This window comes from Microtus pennsylvanicus, chromosome 13 (assembly GCF_037038515.1).
Source record: "Microtus pennsylvanicus isolate mMicPen1 chromosome 13, mMicPen1.hap1, whole genome shotgun sequence".
Lineage (NCBI taxonomy): Eukaryota > Metazoa > Chordata > Mammalia > Rodentia > Cricetidae > Microtus > Microtus pennsylvanicus.
Window position 1 is genome coordinate 75189045 of NC_134591.1, and position 15785 is coordinate 75204829.

The 15785-nt window shown below is 44.3% G+C and overlaps 1 protein-coding gene across 6 annotated transcripts in view; it reads right to left on the reverse strand.

Annotated features, from left to right (window-relative positions):
• Positions 1 to 15785, reverse strand: part of Vps13d (vacuolar protein sorting 13 homolog D) — a 256944-nt gene that overhangs the window by 117628 nt on the left and 123531 nt on the right. For all 6 annotated transcript variants that reach the window (XR_012907550.1, XM_075946687.1, XM_075946686.1 and 3 more), the window contains 7 exons: positions 15151 to 15314; positions 14148 to 14256; positions 11015 to 11194; positions 7751 to 7867; positions 6653 to 6802; positions 1641 to 1790; positions 756 to 852 (listed from right to left, as the gene is read on the reverse strand). Coding sequence is in view for 5 of the 6 variants with exons in the window: in XM_075946687.1 (XP_075802802.1) it covers positions 756 to 852; positions 1641 to 1790; positions 6653 to 6802; positions 7751 to 7867; positions 11015 to 11194; positions 14148 to 14256; positions 15151 to 15314 (967 nt within the window). In the remaining variant the exon portion in view is untranslated. The remainder of the gene's footprint in view (positions 1 to 755; positions 853 to 1640; positions 1791 to 6652; positions 6803 to 7750; positions 7868 to 11014; positions 11195 to 14147; positions 14257 to 15150; positions 15315 to 15785) is intronic.

A 15785-nucleotide genomic window follows, 5' to 3' on the forward strand; every position in this document is an offset into this window, starting at 1 on the left:
CAGGGGATCTGAGCCCCTCTTCTGGCCTCCACAGGCATCTGCACACACAGGGTAGACAAACATGTGTGCGTGGGTACACACGCATGCACATGCGCGCGCACACACACAAACACACACACACACACTAAGTCTTTTGAAAAGTATGCACCATTGGCTCCTTTCTCAGCTGTAGTCCTAAGGAAAGGCAGGAGAAAGAGCTGTGTTGAAGAGGCTAAGGCGACAAGCACTGAACTTCCCCAGCTCTGCAGGAAATGTCCTCTTTCTGATAGTGATCTGACCCCTTTCCAAAGACCAGAGGACAGCAACAAGAAACCTTTGTAATAGCATTAAGGCACAGGGGTGCAGATGTCAAAAGCCAACAAGTGAGGTTAGCCAGTTTTTGTTTTTCAAACTAAACCAAAGCCACCGCCAAAAAGTCATTTCTGAACCTTGGCCCTGAGCTGGTTTCATAAACCAAGTGGCCCGCTAAATGACTGTCATCATTCTGTTATGAGAGAGCAGAGGAACAGAACCTGCTTCCTAGCCAGCTGCTAGACACTCCAGGAAACCCTGACCCCCTCAGGGATCCTATGACTCCCTCGGGGCTGCCTAGTTTGTGGACCTAACTCAGACACAAGCAGTTTTGGAAGGGAGCTGCAGAACTGCAAATCTGAGCCTGCTAGCTCAGGCTAGGAGGCACAGCCAGTGTGGTTGGCGGAGACTAACACAACATTGTGGACCAATCTCAGGCAAAAGTGTAGAGTGTACAGCTTTACCTGATTCTGCCTGGTCGTAGCCAAAGAAACTCAGTAGCTTGAGCAGCAGTTTCTCCTCGATTTGTACTGTGAACCTCTGGGCTGTGACCATGAGATGCTAAAGAGGAAGAAAGTCTGGTTTTAGGCAAGAGCTAAAGCAGCTTTTCTTTGAGTCAGTAAACAGATCCAGTGTGGCAGGCACAGTGACAACACAGTGCCAGCTACTAAGGCAGGCTGAGGCAAGAGGTTTGCTTGAGCTCAGGAGCTGCAGATCAGCTTGGACAGCAAATCAAGATCCTGGCTCATGGCTTCTTTACCTGTGTGAGTTAATTACAAACCACATGTGGCTCACCTCTCTTTGCCTTGTTACAGTGAACAGAAGTCTGGTGTTCAGTGGATACTTTGCCACCTTTATGCTTGGTCCCATCAGCACTGGTGACAAAGGACCAGAAAGAGGGCTCCCACTTTTGCAGCTTTCTGCTATCACAGCTGGCCTCTGCCTAGCTCAGAGAGAGCTTTTCTTTTTACCTCTCTGCTGAAAGTCCAAGCATAGCAGTTTACATAGCATGCTGTCTGTTCCAAGGTCAGACCTCTCACACTGCTTTGGAAGTACCTCCAGACTACTTGGTCCCTAATCGCAGTGGCCTACAAGGCACTGCTTCCCTCAGGAATGGAGACCCTGGCCTCAGCGGGTTCAGTATGACCCAAGGTTCAGCTCCAAGGGCACTGAAACCACGACTAAGGATAAAGAGTGCCATGAAAAGGTGCTCCTAACATTTCCCTCGTGGCTCGGCCCTGAGAGCCACCTTTGTGCACACACTGTGCTGTGGCTTGCCCTGTAACCTCGCTGTGAGACAGCAAGTGTGCCTCTACATGCCATTGCCCCCAGCCTCCCTGCCAGCCCACCTTGTAGATGTTGGTCAGTGCGCTCTTACTGGGGAACTTCACCGCATTGACTTGCACAGCAGGGCCTGTCTCAATGACCTCATTCTCATTGCTCAGGGGAGTCACATAGAGCATGAAGGGCTGAGTAGTACCAATGAGTTGGTTGTCCACCTGGGGCAGAAAAGGCCAGCAAAACAAAAACAAGTCAAGCTGCTTAGTTGTCACTTGTTCCCTTGGGCTGGTGTCTATACTATGTAGGCTACTCAAAGTCTCCTGGCCAATCTGCCACCTCACAGCAACAGCACACACACATTCTCATCCAAGACCAGTGGTGATGATGATGGGCAATATGGTATATACCCATAATCCCAGCTCTAGGAAAGGGGAGGCAAGAGAACTGAGAACACAGTGAACCCGTTTCAAAAATAATATGTCCAGAGAGATGGCTCAGCAGATAGCCATTTGCTGACTTAGGTTTAATCTCTAGTATCTATACACACACACACACACACTGTGCCATACACACATATAAATGCACAAAATAAATAAAAATTTTGTTGACAATAACATAATAAGAATAGAAATAACAAAGGGAATTAATATTTTTTAGGTGGGTGAAGACTAAGAAGTTAGCTCAATATAGCTACTGTATAATATATAAATATTTAAAACTTCATATTTGACACAATAAATAAATATAATTTATTTGACAATTAAAAAGAAATTTCAAAATTAAAAAAAATTCTTAATGCATCAGGTGAATAGACCTTTCATATCCAAAACTAGTCACCACAATGTATTACAACCTGCAGTGCCTACCACTATCCTGGTCACCATAGCCATGACTCCTAGGTGCAGGCCTCAGCACACTGTCCCTAGCTTATTGGTGGACAAGTGAAGAGCAGCCAGAACTCAAGCTGACCAAGGCCATAATGATACACTATTGATGTTTCTCCCTCATTCCAAACTCCTTGAAGACAGGAGAGAGCAGAGACCTTGCTCCTCTGCAAGTTCTGAAGGCTGAGCTGTCTCTCCAGCCCTCAAAGACAATGTTTGATTTTACTAATTTTTTTTCTACCGTTATCATAGATTCTAGTTCATGTATTTCAATCATTTAGTGTTTTTTCCCCTTGCTGTTTATATTTACTGCATTCCTTCAATTTTTTTTAAACCTTGTGCCTGTGTATGTATGTAGGTGTGTATGGTATGTTTGTGTGGTCGTATGTGTGGAGGTCAGGGAATAGCCTGGGCAGGGGGAGTCAGTTCATGCCTTGTTTGAGACAGGTCTCTTGTTCACCACTGCATACACCAGGCTGAGTACACAACTAATTGGCGTGTATGTGTATGTAGGTCAGAGACACCTCGTGGAAGTCTGTTCTCAACAGCAAGCATCTTTATCGACCAAGTCATCCCCAAGCTCTTGTCTACTTATTTTATAGTTCTAATCAGGTGTCCAATCCTCAGATTCTGAGCCATGTACAGCCCAGAACAGCTGCAAACGCAGCACGACATGAAACTGTAGACTTATTAAAACGTTCTGCAATTTCTCTTTTTCCTTTTTGCGGTTTCTTTCTCTGTAACTCAATGGCACAGTTCTCAGTGAGGCTCTGGAGATGACATGGTGTCACAATGTCAGAAGGCTGGAGTCTGTGATTAGGCAGATCAGTGTGCACATGTGTCATGTCCTCCTGATTAATTAATTCTCCTATCATTAGGAAATTACCTTCTTTATCTCTGCTAATCTTCTTTGTTCTGACATTAATCAGTGTGACTCCAATTTCCTTCCTTGAGACTAGTTAAAAGTGTAGTGCTCCCCCTCCCTTAGTCCTTTTAACCTATTGTGTCTTTCTAATGAACAGGTGGGGATGGGGGTTGGCCACAGGGTCTCACTGCTAGCACATGCCGACCCTGAACACACAATCCTCCTGCCTCAGCCTCTGTGTTGATTACAGGTCATACTATGGTATGTTTCTTGTGGGTGACAATTGGATCTTGCATTTTTATGCAATCTGACTATCTCTGTGTTGATTACACTGACAATAAATTGGCAACATTAAGCTTTTGTCTGCCCTCATGCTATGGCTTGCTATCCATCCCACATGTTATCTTCCCTATTTCTGCTTTCTCTTATTTCCACTAAGCAATTATTCCACTTTATTGATTACATACAACTATTATTATTTTGGGAGGTTTGCAGTATTTAAGTCAGTGTGTTGGTCCACCATTTGTACTAAAGTGCTGCACCGCTATCTCTTCCCTGCAGACTTCACCATTGCTGTTAAACATTCTACTCTGATATGTGATATAGACAGCCACTACAGATGTAGTTGAAGCCACTACACCTCCTTAGGAGACTACCTTGAGAAGCCTAGTTTGCCATGTTTTTCATGTCACCATTTGAGGTTTTCTCCTCTAGTTGGTGTTGATTCAAATCCCATCAGCACCTATTTCTGTCTGCTGGGTAATGTGCTCTGATGCATTTGGAGGTTGTGGTTGGTGATAATAAACCCTTCACCGTTTCTATGTCTAAGAACATCTTCACTTCACCATTTGAGTTGGTTAGAATGAAAATGATGCCCATATGTACCTGTATTTGAATGCGAGGTCCAAAGCCTAGGGAAGGATTAGGAGGTGTGGCCTTGTTGGAGGAGGTGTGTCACTGAAGATGGGTTTTGTGGTTTTAAAAGCCCACCCAGGCCCAGTCTCACTATCTGCCTGACGCCTGAGGATCAGGATATAAAACCCTCGATTACTTCTCCAGTGTCATATCTGCCTGTGTGTCACATAATCCCCACCATGATGGCAATGGACTGCCCCAAGCAAATGCTTTCTTCCATGGACGCTGCTGCAGTCATGCTCTCTTCACTGGCACAGAACACTGCCTGAGACTCCCTGATTTTTGAAAGATATTTCTTTGGGGAGTAGGTTTCTAGAATGACAGCTTTTTGCCCCCTTTTCAATACTTCAAGACATTGCTGGCCATCTTTTCACTTGCATTTTTCCCAACAAGAAATTTGTTGTTATTATCTTTGTCATTTTTTGTTTGTTTTTTGTTTTTCAAGGCAGGGTTTCTCTGTAGCTTTGTAGCCTGTCCTGGGATTCACTCAGTAGACCAGGCTGGCCTCGAACTGACAGAGATTCACCTGCCTCTGCCTCTCAAGTGCTCAGATTAAAGGTGTGCACCACCACCACCCAGCTGTCATCTTATCTTTGTTCCTTTGTATATAATATTTTTAGCCATGATTCACTTTACTACTGGCTTTGCATAACCTGACTATGATGTCTCATAGTGGCAGGGAGTTGGTCCCAAGATGCCCTGCATGCTAAAACCATGAATGCTCTATCCTATAAAGCAGTGTGGTATTTGCACACAGCTACACACAGCCTCCTGCATTCTTTACAGTCTGTAAATGGCTTGCAGTGCCTCATACAATGTAAGTGGTATGGAATCGGTTGTTATTCTTTGTTTAGGAAACACTGATATGGAGAAAGACCTGTATAAGTTTAGCACAGATAAGGAGCCCATGGGCATGGAAGGTCACATGGAGTCCCCATCCAGCTTGTGTGTTATATACATCCATTGAGATTTTCACTTCTTAAAGTCAAGTTTTTGTTTTCTGGATCGCTACTGGATTTTCCGAAGTTCCCATAAGAGTTTTACTATGTTCCAGTGACTGTGCTAGTGCTGGGTCCACCCTGAAAGTACGCTCATCCTCAATGTGCTGCTCTGCTCAGCGACACACACGGCAGCTGCTGACAGGATGTGAGCCTGTCAGCTTTGCCTTGTTGGGTGATGGACATGTTTGCACTCCAATACATCATAAGGCTTGCTGGGGACATAGCCAACTTCCTGGGATCCATCCAGATTTTCCATTCATGATTTTCAAGACCGGGTCAGAGTAGCATTCAATAGGGGGCCAATAGACCACGGAGAGTTGAGACTGTTCTGGGGTTTCCAGTGCAGTTCTCACTCTGCTCCCTCAGATCTTCCTGGATGAGAGATTGGCACTCTGCGAAACCTCAGCCCTTTCCACACAGGTACACCACTATCTACTGAGCTGTCAGTCCCTGTGGATGCTCAGTTGTCTTCTCTATGCTTCCACACTGCTAGCCTGTTCTAGCCTCCTTTCTCAGCACCACAGCCTGGAAAGTTCTCAAGCTAATTCAGTCATAAGGTTCACCTCTCTTATTTTCCATCTTTCATGGGTTACTGTCCATTGTGGTCTGATTTTCAGTGTCCTGAAGCTGCTGTTATTTTATGTGGACTTAGGGCTAATCTCGAAGCCAGTCTCAGTTATTCCATCTTGTCTGGAAGTAGAAGTCAGACCGTGTTGTTGATCCCTACGATGACCCCCATCTCCTCCAGGAGATGGCTACATGACTCTGTCCCTTTTTTCCAATATGATAAGGGAAACCTGAGGCTGGTCACATGGCCTGACAATGCAAGTTCAAGTCCTGGAGTCCAGGTAAAGGAGGGAGAAGGGAACTGACTTTGTCCCGATCTACACATATACACTGTGCAAGCACCTCCCACCCCAATTAGTCTCTAGATTATTTATAGGTCAGCAGCTAGAATATCTGGAATTCGTCTGTATTTATGTCACCAGGCATAATGGCCATGCCTTTGAGGATGGCATTCACGAGGCAGAGGCAGGCAGCTCTTTGTGAGCTCCAGGCCAGCCTGGACCTATATAGCAAGTTACAGGCCTACATAGTAAGAGCCCATTTCAAAAACAAAGAGAATTTGTGAGACACTTTGAGGTGGAAGCTGTTTCCCGGAATGAGTCTCGTGAGGACCACAAGCTACCTCCTCCAGGGGCTGGAGAGGTGGCACAGTAGTTGCTTGCTGCTCTTGCAAAGGACCTGCTTGTGCTTTCCAGCACCCATATTGAACGGTTCACAACTGGCTCTAACTTCAGATCTTAGAGCAGTTTTGTCTTCCCTTGGCACTAGCACTCATGTTCCATATTCACATACAGATACACATATAATTGAAAGTAATTACACTTGATCTGAGTACTCCATCCTGGTACCTGCACGTCCTGTATGCTGAGCTCAAGCATGTGACTAGCTGCCAGCTGGGTGTAGTGGATGTTGATTCCTGTAAGGCTTGCAAAGACCAATTCTTCTGGGACTTTGTTAATCAAAGAGACACCAATTCCACCTTCTAACCGCACAACCACCTGAAAGGAAATGATAGGAGCGCTCACAGCCAGAGGACACAGACAGGGCCGGTTTTCAATCCCTGCTCTTTACCTCTGAAGAGCATAAAAGCACTAAAGAGCCTCACTAGGCACCTGGCTCAAATGACCTCATCTTCCCGGAAGCCTTCAACTGTAGTATTCCTCAGCCAGGTCAGAGTGGCAGAGGGACGTGAGGAGCCCTCACCCAGCACTCACAGATGCTGTGCAGTACAGCAGAGTGACTGTTTTAGACTCTCTCCCAGTTTGCAATGTGACTCCTCAGGCTACTCTGTACACTTCTACAGCACCCGACATGGCTCAACTCAGCACAGGCATTTTTGATTAAACACCATCAACACCATCAAATAGGAATGCTTCCTCACGCTAGTCTCATCTTGGTTTCACACTTACCAATCTCCTCCCAAAACGCAAACAAAGAGAAAGGAATAGGGACTTGAGTGAGATGGCGGGAAATCCAGATTCCCTTTCTCTAAATACTATGAAAATCTGGACCATGTAGTAACAAGGACTTGAGTGAGATGGCGGGAAATCCGAATTCCCTTTCTCTAAATACTATGAAAATCTGGACCATGTAGATTCCTTTTTGTCATCTCACATGAGCAACATCTGTTATTCTGTGATTCCATGTAAGCTCCAGACATCACTCACATGACATAAACACACATGTGTTTAACAGTAAACACATGAAACAGCATCCCACACTCACACTCAGAGTTCACACAATCACAGAGCAAATTCTCAGAACTGATGACCAAGAAAATTTATCTGCAACCATTTAAAAAAACTTGCTGCTTGAAGAGGCAAGATGGCTCAGTGGGTAAGGTGGAAGGAGAGAACTGCTCCTACGAGCTGCCCACTGACCTCACACATGCTGTGGCATCATGCCCACACACATACACATAGGGCTAAACAAACTGGGAAGCTTACTTCCAGCTCTTGCTGTGTGTCTGGATTCCTCAGTTTCCGCAGCTCCTGCTCTGTAACAGGAAGTTCCTCCACTTCATATGATGAGCGCTCACTTTTCCGCTGGCAGAAGTCTGCTATCTGAAATCAAAACAGAACAAGAAGAGAGCTCACACTTCCATATCAACTATAGGTCAAGAGTCACTTACTATATGCCTAGGAAACCTATGGAAAGCTAATGGCTCCTCAGGTTGCTAGGGAAAGATTTGGGCAATAATTAAGCAGGTACAATTCTGAATCTAGATAACACTCTATTCAGCTAAACACCTTGGGTGCTTCAGAGAGCAAGGACAGGCCTCACAGAGCACAGGCAGGCCCCACAGAGCACGGGCAGGCTCCACAGAGCAAGGACAGGCCTCACAGAGAACAAGCAGGCCTCACAGAGAACAAGCAGGCTTCACAGAGTGCGGGAAGGCCTCGGTGTGCACACGCAGGTCTCTGCAGTGTGCCTGCTTTGCCATGAGTACCCTTCTGTAAAGCAGTACTACAGATCGTGGTGTGGAGCATGATGTGTTGTATCAGAATGCTCACACAGCACTCCGCTGTCTTATTTCCCTCAGCTCCCTATTACTCTGACTGATGACTCTGTATTTCCAGCACACATCTTGCCTTAAGTCTCAGAGCAGAAGTCCCAATGGCTTTGGGCATCATCATATAGAATCATGAGGCTACCTTAGCTCAGCAAGTGCCAATATAACTTGTTTTCTTCAAGTCTACTCTGCATTTGGCTTAGTGGTATGGACCCTTGTCCTCCCTGCTACCTAGAACAGATACCTGGAGGCCAGGTTGCCTCAAGCCTCATCCCACACTCAGTCACTGACCAATCAGCTTCCTTTGCATTAGCTTCTCTCCTTCCCCCTCACATGCTCACCCTGACCTAAGGCACCATCTCCGATCATCACACCTCTGGAGGCTCTTAGCTGGACTTTCTCTGCCTCCAGTCTTTCCAACACTTATTACAGCTAAATCCTCCTCATACTAACTCCTGACTCCTGCCTGCCTTGAACAAAACATTCCAGCTTCAGTATGAATCTCAGGTCCTAATCCTGTCTCTAGTCTTATTTCTACCATATGCCACGGGCCAGTCTGTTCCCTAATCAGCTTCCCAAATACTATATGACTGTGATGGCAAATATTGGTTGTCAAATTGACTACATCTGGAATTAACTAAAACCTAAGTATTGGGGCACACCTGATTTCCTACTCAATCATTTAAGGTGGGAGTCCCACCCTAAATCTGGGCCACACCTGGTGGCAGCCTATATGAAAGGACATGGGATAAGGAGAGTTTTTCTTTTGGCCTTGCCCTCACTCTTGCTGGCAAGTTCATCTATCCTACTGCTGAGGCATTCTTTCGCTGGTGTTAGACCCTACTTCTTCAGGATTACAATGTAGACTGAATGCATACAGTCTCATGGCTGAACAACTATCAGACTTGGTCTTCTCAGCAGGAGGCAACTACTATTGGATTATCAGGCCATGGCCTATAAGCTACTTGAATAAACCCCTTGTAATATCTATACATATGTGCAGTGGTGGCACATACCTTTAATCTCAGTTCTCAGATAGCAGAGGCAGGAAGATCTCTGGGTTAAAGGCCAGCCTGGTCGAAAAGTATGTTTCAGGGTAACTGAAGCTACACAGAGAAACCATGTCTCAAAAAAACAACCAAAAAACAAAAACCAAACCGCTCACTGCCATGTGCTCAGCAGATGAAATGCTGACTAGTTCCAATAGCTGCTCAGCAAATCCCCTCTGTGGGAGCATGCCCATCATAGCAAAGCTCCTCTGCCTTGCCCTCTCCCCCAGGTTCACTCTTTTGACTAATTTAGTGCTCAGCTTGAGTATTCTGTCCTGTAGGAAGCTCCCTCAGCCTCAGACCCCCAGTCCCTTCTACATCCCCTCACCCCTCGCTTCATGACATAGCACTGTACTTGTTTGTTTGGCTAGGAAAGCTCCCATCTTCTCATGAGGGGTCACACATCAATTATTCAAAATATTAGTATAATAGTTAACTATATTGAGAATACCACTATGTATTTTTCTTATCTATTTAAATTCTTATAGTTTGGAGATAAAGTTCTTCTTCTGTGAGGTAAGATTCCCCTCTGTATGCTTTGAATATCATTGGTTAATTTAAAAAACTGTCTTGGGCCTGTGCAGAGCAGAATAGAGGTAGTTGGGTGATGTGGGAGTGTCATATATCAATCTGTTGATTTCATTGGTTAAGCAATAAAGAAACTGCTTGGCCCTGATAGGTTAAAACATAGGTGGGAGGAGTAAGTAAATAGAACAGAATGCTGGGAGGAAGAGGAAGTGAGCTCAGAGAGACGCCATGCTCCCCTCTCCCGGGCAGACGCGAGAGCTCTGCTCTCTGAGGCACACGTGATGAAGCTCCGACCTAGGATGGACGTAGGTTAAGATCTTCCCTGGTAAGCCACCTCGTGGGCTACACAGATTATTAGAAATGGGCTAGTCCAGGTGTGAGAGTTAGCTGAGAAGAGGCTAGATATAATGGGCCAAGCAGTATTTAAGTGAATACAATTTGTGTGTTGTTGTTTCGGGGCATAAGCTAGCCAGGCGGCCAGGGTGCTGGGGACGCAGCCCCGCAGCTCCTATTACTACAGGTGGGGAGGGGGCGGGCACTAAACAATGCTGAGAGAAAGGAGGCAGAGTGAGAGAGAAGCCATGGAGCTGCAGTCACAGACAAAGATCTGGAACCTTGCCGGTAGGGCACAAACCTCATGGTAAAATATAAAATAATAAAAAATATATATATATATATATAAAATAATAAAAGGGTTAAGTTAAGATGTGAGAACTAGCCAATAAAAAGTTAGAGCTAATAGGCCAAGCAGTGATTTAATTAATACAGTTTCTGTGTGGTTATTTCAGGAGTCTAGGCGGCCAAAAAAAGAAGGCTACACTTCTGATGTAGCCTAGGCTGGCCTTGAACTCAAGTGATCCTACTGCCTCAGTCTCTTGAATGCTGAGTATGAGAAGTCACCTCCATGCCTGGTTAATTCCTAAGCCTTTTCAGACTTTGTTTATCCTTCTATCTCCATTCACTTCCACTTTAGCTCCCACACAACTCTGGTATGGAGACCCAGGCCTTTCTTACAAAGGAGGACAGCACAGCCCACATCCAGCATGAGGACACTTAATAAATATTTAACCATGGGGTTGGGAAGAAAAAGACATGGCTTTGTCAATCCTTCTAATTCTTACCTGGAGTGCTCGAGTTGGTCCATCTGGGATGACTCTGATGGATAACATTCCAGAACCAGGCCTCATCTTTTGGTTAACAAACTGTTGTTCTGGTGGAACTGGTCCTAACAGCTCAACAGATGAGTCAGGACCAAGAACAACTTCAGCTCCATCAAACAATCCGGAAAGTCCTCCTTTGGCCTAAAAGACATTAAAGTAAAAAGATACAAGAAAAGGTCATAGCAGAGACTTGGACAATTCAACATAGTACCCAGAGACAAATGAACTGGAATTCTCCTTTGGGGAGTCGCAGTTTGTTAGTCTAACAGATTAAAAAAGTGGTAGGACTGTGTAAAATGGCAAGGTACATTTACTACATTAATGTGGCAGGTTACACAGACATACAGTAGGAGGGAACCCCACAAACAAAGTGGATTGCTTTTACTCCACCTTATAATAAATCTCAGTCACTGAAAATAAGTTTATTAAGTAGCCAAAATCAGTTTTGTTTGAGTATTATCATTGAGGGTTGCCAAAAAAACCTTAAATATTATAAAATTGATCACTAATCACTCAGCTTTCCAATTAAAAAGCCAGCTCCAGAGCTAAAGTTTCCCAGGCTGATGACTAAACAGCCAAGTCAGTGCCACATCTCAGCTGTCATATGGCACTGGGACACATTTAGCAAAAGTCATAATCCTGCTGCGTTCCCCATAAACATGCAGGTTGACAGGGTGAGGCCCGTGGGGACACACTATAGCTAGAGAGAAGAAATATTTCAATTCTTTCTCTTTGTTTTGTTTTAGTATTCAGAACAGGGCCTTACTCTGTTGCCTGAGCAGCCTCAAACTCATCATCTCCTGACAGGATTGTAGGTACCACCATGCCCACCCATCTTCGTTCATTCTAAGTACTTATACTTAGTTCATTCTAAGTACTGAGTAATAAAAAGGCATATAGGACTGGCTTCAATACAAGGAAAGCCTTTCATAAGTTAGTTTAGAAAGTATATACATAACCTGGAAAGGGTAGGTCAAAAACCATTTGCAAGCCTTCTATCGCTGTATTTAGCATAGGAATGAAACAAACCCAGTTCCCTAACTAAAACACATTCACAGCAAAGACGTGGTGGGCAGATACAGGAAACAACAAACATTAAAAAGGGATTTGGGCGGGAGGAAAATGCTCCACGAAAATTGGAATTACATGGGCTTTTAAAAAAAACTAGAAGTAAAGTCAGGGTCAGACCCGGAACCCACCAATTATAGCAAGCCTTCTTTTGCCTCTAGAAGTCTGAATTGTATTGCTAATTGAAAATCCCAAATCCACTCCAGATGTGAGCTTCACATAAGTAAGCAGCTGGCCTTTGATGAGAAAAGCTCAGGGCCACAGAGGTAAAGAAAATAAATCTCAGCAAACAGAAGAGGCTTCTTAGGGCTGTACACACCACCATATGAGAGGACAGCCTGACTCCACCAGGGAGAGAAACACTCACTGTTCAGGGCCTGCTGCTGCACTGTGGATCTCTGAGTGAGTCCCACGGTGGACAGACCTGCACACACAGTCACTGTGGTGCTCTCCCTCCCACCCGCGCACCTCAGATGCAGGGGCCCATACCAACTCAAAGAAAGAAGGGGCAGAAATCTCACTCCCTGATAAAGTCCCTGGAAATTTATTAAGCCACAGACTGGCTGATTTGAGGACAAATCCAGTCTAGACTGCTAGTTGCAATAACAAAATACTAACTTTGATACCACTAAGAATGTAGCAATAAGCAAAGTCAAAAACATGTATACATACCAATTGGTTATATAATACCAAAATGGTCAGTCTTGAAAACATATACATACAAGTAAGACACACACATGCATGTACTCACATATTTAAGAGGCGTGAATTTGAAAGAGAGCACAGGGAAGATATGGGAGGTTTAAAGGATGAAAATGGTAAAGTGATGCAATTACAACAGAGGAGGAGGGGAAGAGGACCACAACGATGAGTAGGATGATGATGCACAGCTCATGATGAGCTCCCACGCTTTACCCATCCAAGTACCCATCTCAGCATTAGACTTTTAACAGATACTTTTTTTTATAACCTTCTTTTAAAACGTACATAGGTAATTTATGTTACCAGGGAAAAACAGTTCAGAATCACCAAGAACAGAAGAAGAAAAAAAGTCATCACTCAGGACATCTGCTTCTAACACACTTAGTCCATCACCTTCAAGAACACATCCTATAGAGCTGGAGGGACAGTTCAGTGGTTAAAAAAGTTTGCTGCTCTTGCCGAGGATCCAAGTTCGATTCCCAGCACTCACGCTGAGTACCATTCAAGCACCTATAGCTCCAGTTCCCAGGAATCTGACAGACTCTTCTGAACTCTACAGGTGCCTGCATTCTGGTGTACACATACCCACACACAGATATGCACAGATTCACACAGTTAAAATAAAATAAATTTTGAGGCATGGATGAAGGAGCTGTGGGAGCAGAAGATTATAAGAATTATAAGAGCCATGAATCCTGCTGTGAAAATCTTAGAAATGGCTGCTTAAACAGGACAGGAACAGGGCATGCCAACACGGAAGGGGGCAAGTTTTATGAGGGTCCCACCCCTAGACAAAGAATTTCAGGCAACAAATGACTGCAGGGAGGAGAACTGGTCACTCCAGGGATAAGACACCTATATCAGTTATTCAATGCAGAGTGGTCAGCCCTAAAAGGAATGCACACAAAGAACCAAAATGGACTCAGTGGGCTGCATTTATATACACTCGTGGGCATACATATGTATATATGCATGTAACAATAATCAGAGAAAAATCGACTTGAAAGTTGGGGGAGCATGAGAGGGATTTGAGGGAAGATAGCTGGGGCAGAGAAAGGGAAGAGGAAAGTGATGTAAATCTATTTCAATTAGAAAAATATCTAAAAATAAATCTTTTAAAAGAAAAAAAGAAAAGACTATTTCCCATGTAGCAACACAAAGATGCACAGCCAAAGTTTCTTGACTACCCTTAACAAAAATGCGGTATGCTCTCTGGTTACTTCTTCCCAGTGGAGAAATCATCATGTATAACATAGGTGAGACTTTGTTTTGAAGAAAGTACAACCCTTGGGTGCTGCGACTGACAATGTCCAAAGCAACTGACCTGAACAACCAGCCCATGCAAGCCACAGGTCAATTTTCCTTCCCGGAAGCTCCATGTCTGTGTTGTGCTGCGCCTGCGGTCTGGCTTTCTCAGCATCAGTGGCTCGTACCTGGACAGAGAAAAACAGTGAATCCTCTGGGTCAAAGCCTGAGGAGGAACTGAGGCTCAGCCCCTCTGCCTTCCGGCACCCCGCCATGTAATCTGATGGGCATCTTAGTTGAGCCTCACATGAGGAAAGCCAAAAGACCAGGATGGAGAGCCACAACCCCCGTGTGGGAGTCTCATGGGGCAAGCCATCTTACAGTTGGGAGCAGCTATCTGCTGAACAGTTAAATCAACTGTCTCTACTGTCCTATTTTTAAATACTCTGGGTCTTAACTTACACATTTGTGGAAATTTATAAAGTACCAAATGAAAACAAACACACTGGTATTATGGAGAAACTAATATGTAGTAAATGAAGTAACGTATTTAAACTAATGTAACTCATGCAAACTGTCCAGAGAGTTACACATAAAAACATGTCTCCAGAATATTGTTTTGGTTTGTTTGTTTGCTTGCTTGCTTGGGTTTTTTGGTTTTGTTTTTAGTTTTTGGAGTTTTGAGACAGGGTTTCTCTGTATAGCTTTGAGATGTCCTGGAACAAACTCTGTAGACAAATTAATTCTTCTCGAAAGACAACAAATTATTAGAAATACTTAAGAATAGAAACTTTGTTTCTACGAAGCAAGGATAGACTGGAATTCCCAGGAAAGTAGATATTTGTTTTCTATCAAAGATCTTATTATTTGATCTTTAACACCTGCATGGGTACTGTCACAATAATTTTTAAAATTATATAATGTCTGAGAATTTGACAGGCATTAGCCATTAAGGAAAAAAAAATACAAAATAAAAAACAAATTCTCAGGAGGGTTTACAGAACTCTACTTTTGAGGGGGAAATTTCTTGGGTCTGAATTTGAAGGCAATCAGCTTGACTAGTAAGTTACCCATCGGATTACCTGTTGTCTGTCACAGCGGCCAGGCCAGCGATATCCAGGATGGCAGATCCCTCGATGGAGCGTGTGGCTGAGGGCTTGTTGGGGTTGTGAGGAACTGCAGAGCCCTCGTGGGCCAGCATTCCCGACCCTGTCATCCTCCAGAGCTGAGAGCGCTTTCCTGGTTCCTGACAGACAGACACACAGATGTGGCCACAGCTAGCCCTGTCCATCAATCACAAGCCCCCTCTAAGGGCCAAAGATGTTCTCCATTGGAACTGGGCTTAGATGTTTTCCATATCATAGAAAGACCCAACTAAAGATTTCATTATTGTGAATTTCTAATTAACCTTAAATAAAGCATACTAAACTCTTTTTCATCTTTTATTTTATTTTAGTGTGCACATGTATGTGTGTGTTGAATGTTCCACTGTGTGGAAATCTGAGGATAAATCTCAGGAGTTGGTTCTCTCCTTCCATCATGAGATCCAGAGCTCAAACTCAGGTTAGCAGAGTTATGTGACAAACCCTGGGCCATCTTACTGTCCATTTGCTAAAGTCCGAACAAGCAACCAACATTTGTAAGTGGTGCAGATTTCTTAAGAAGTCTTCTTTGGGGGTTGGAGAGATGGCTCAGAGGTTAAGATCACTGACTGCTC